Genomic DNA, 2,500 nt, shown 5'->3' on the forward strand with positions numbered 1-2,500 from the left:
TAAGTGTCACAACGCTAGGTGGGGAAACCAGCGAAACGAAAAGATTCCAAAGAGTGAAATTTACCCTTTCACCAATTAAGGGAGATTCAAAGGTGGAGATGGAGGCCCTTTCTATTTCCAAAATTTGTAATCCTCTCGGGCCCGTACAGCTGGACTTCCATAAGAACTCTCATCTTCAAGGCTTAACTCTTGCAGATAGTTATCCTCGTGGTTCAGTTCAAGTAGATGTTCTTATTGGTGCAGACCACTACTACTCATTTGTGACTGGGGTCTGTAAGAGAGGTAGTTCCAGTGAGTCACTTGTTGCTGTTGAATCTTGCCTCGGCTGGATTGTCACGGGACAAGTAAACCGCCAATCAAGGCAAACTTCATCCATGCTGACAGTTGTAGAAAACGGTGGAGTTAACGAAACATTGAAAAGATTCTGGGAACTGGAATCAATTGGTATTGCAGAGAACGAGGACCCTGTTATGTCACAAGAGGAAGAATGTGCTGTTGCTGACTTCAATAGAGGATTGAACTTTGATGGACATAACTATGAGGTGCGACTACCATGGAAACGAAATCCTCCAAAGCTAGAAAGTAATTATGCACAAGCTTTGAGACGCCTGGAAAGTGTTGAAAGAAAGTTAAGGCAAGACCCTGTGAAAGCTAAGGCTTACAAAACAGCGATCAACGAATATGTAGAGAAAGGTTTTGCAGAGGAAGTACCTGATCAGAGTGATGACAATGGAACTGTGCGGTACTTACCGCATCATGCTGTATTTCGTGATGACAAAAGAACAACAAAATGCAGAATCGTATTTGATGCTTCCGCACGAGAAGGATGTGATGCTTCCCTTAACGATTGTATTCTTCCTGGTCCTCCTTTACAGCCGAACCTTGCATCTGTACTGATTCGATTTAGAACACACAAAATTGGTCTCATAGCAGACATTGAAAAGATGTTTCTGCAAGTCAAACTAGCACCAAAGGACAGAGATGTTCACCGCTACCTGTGGAGAGATTTACAGCCTCACGAAACACCAAAGGTGTACAGAATGCAGAGATTGACTTTCGGTGTGAACGCAAGTCCTTTCCTTGCAATTGCTACAGTCCATGCTCATGTAAACAAATACAAAGAAATGTCCCCGTATGCAGTAGAAGAAATTTTACAAAATATGTATGTCGATGACTGCCTGACAGGAGCCGATACAGTAGATTCAACTTTGAAGCTTCAACAAGAAATGTCAGAAATTATGATGACAGCAGCATTCAATTTGACCAAGTGGGAGGGTAACTCAGAGCTAGTAATGGATGCTATTGACCCAGCTAAAAGAGCCTCATCGCCATTCGTGGAGTTCAATTCGAGCGACCCCCTAAAAGCACTTGGCGTGTCATGGGACTTGAACTCTGACCACTTTAGATTCCTCGCACCGAGTGGAATCATCTCATCCCATGATCCAATGTCAAAGAGAAGTCTACTTAGTCTGGCATCGAAAATGTTTGACCCACTGGGACTGATATCACCCTTCACTGTTAGAGCCAAAATCCTTTTCCAAGAGTTGTGGTTGAAAGGATTACAGTGGGATGACCTGTTAGATAGCGACACTAAAGCAAAGTGGTTTAGTTGGAAGTCCGAGTCGTTGCAGCTAAAAGATGTGACTATCCCTCGATGCTTCGGAAATGGTATTACGCAAGACTCTGTGGTAGAGGTGCATGGTTTTGGAGATGCTTCCCCCAAGGCGTATGGAGCAGCAGTGTACATTCGAATAAGAGACAAGCAAGACAATGTATCCTCACAGCTGGTAATATCGAAGTCCAGAGTCGCGCCCATTAAGAAGGTGTCACTTCCAAGGCTGGAACTTTTAGCAGCAGTTGTAAATGCCAGGTTGCTAAAATTTGTTGTAGGGGCTTTGCCAATGAAGGTGGCTAGGGTTGTGTGTTGGTCAGATAGTATGGTGGCACTGCATTGGATAAAAGGGCAGAGTTCTTCCTGGAAGCCATTTGTTGCCAATCGTGTAGCTGAGGTACAGTCAACGTGGGATCCTGAGTGTTGGAGGTATTGTGGAAGTAAGGAGAATCCTGCAGACTTGTTGACGCGTGGGTTAAGCTGTAGTGATATGATTTCAAGCACTTTGTGGTGGAATGGACCCCAATGGATGTCTTCGCCTTGTGAACCACTACCCGCTCAACCCGAAAACGAAGCTGCTCCCGCCGAAGCTTGCGAGGAAAAAAGAACTACCCATGTGTGTACAGCAGTCGTTGCAGAACCACTGATTGATATGTCACGCTACGGGACATGGTTAAAGTTGATTCGGGTAACTGCTTATGTATTGAGAGCGGTCAAGTTGTTTAAGACTAAGTCTAGGTCTTGTGAAAGGGAACTGTCGGCGGACGAGGTGAGGCAAGCCGAGATTAAATGTTGTATGTGGGTGCAGGAAGTGGTCTACAAAGAAGAATTCGAGAAACTGAAAGCTGGAGAGGTACTTCCCAGTAACAGCCGCCTCCTGAAACTGGA

The 2,500-nt window shown here is 44.8% G+C and overlaps 1 protein-coding gene across 1 annotated transcript in view; it reads left to right on the forward strand.

The window, feature by feature from the left end:
• The window catches only part of LOC137977406 (uncharacterized), a 5,673-nt gene that overhangs the window by 1,729 nt on the left and 1,444 nt on the right, over positions 1-2,500 (forward strand). Inside the window, exon 1 of the mRNA XM_068824625.1 lies at positions 1-2,500. This exon is cut by the window's left edge and continues 1,729 nt beyond it; it is cut by the window's right edge and continues 1,444 nt beyond it. Coding sequence (XP_068680726.1) covers positions 1-2,500 — 2,500 coding nt within the window.

The sequence above is a fragment of the Montipora foliosa genome, chromosome 11 (assembly GCF_036669935.1).
Source record: "Montipora foliosa isolate CH-2021 chromosome 11, ASM3666993v2, whole genome shotgun sequence".
NCBI classification, from domain to species: Eukaryota; Metazoa; Cnidaria; class Anthozoa; order Scleractinia; family Acroporidae; genus Montipora; species Montipora foliosa.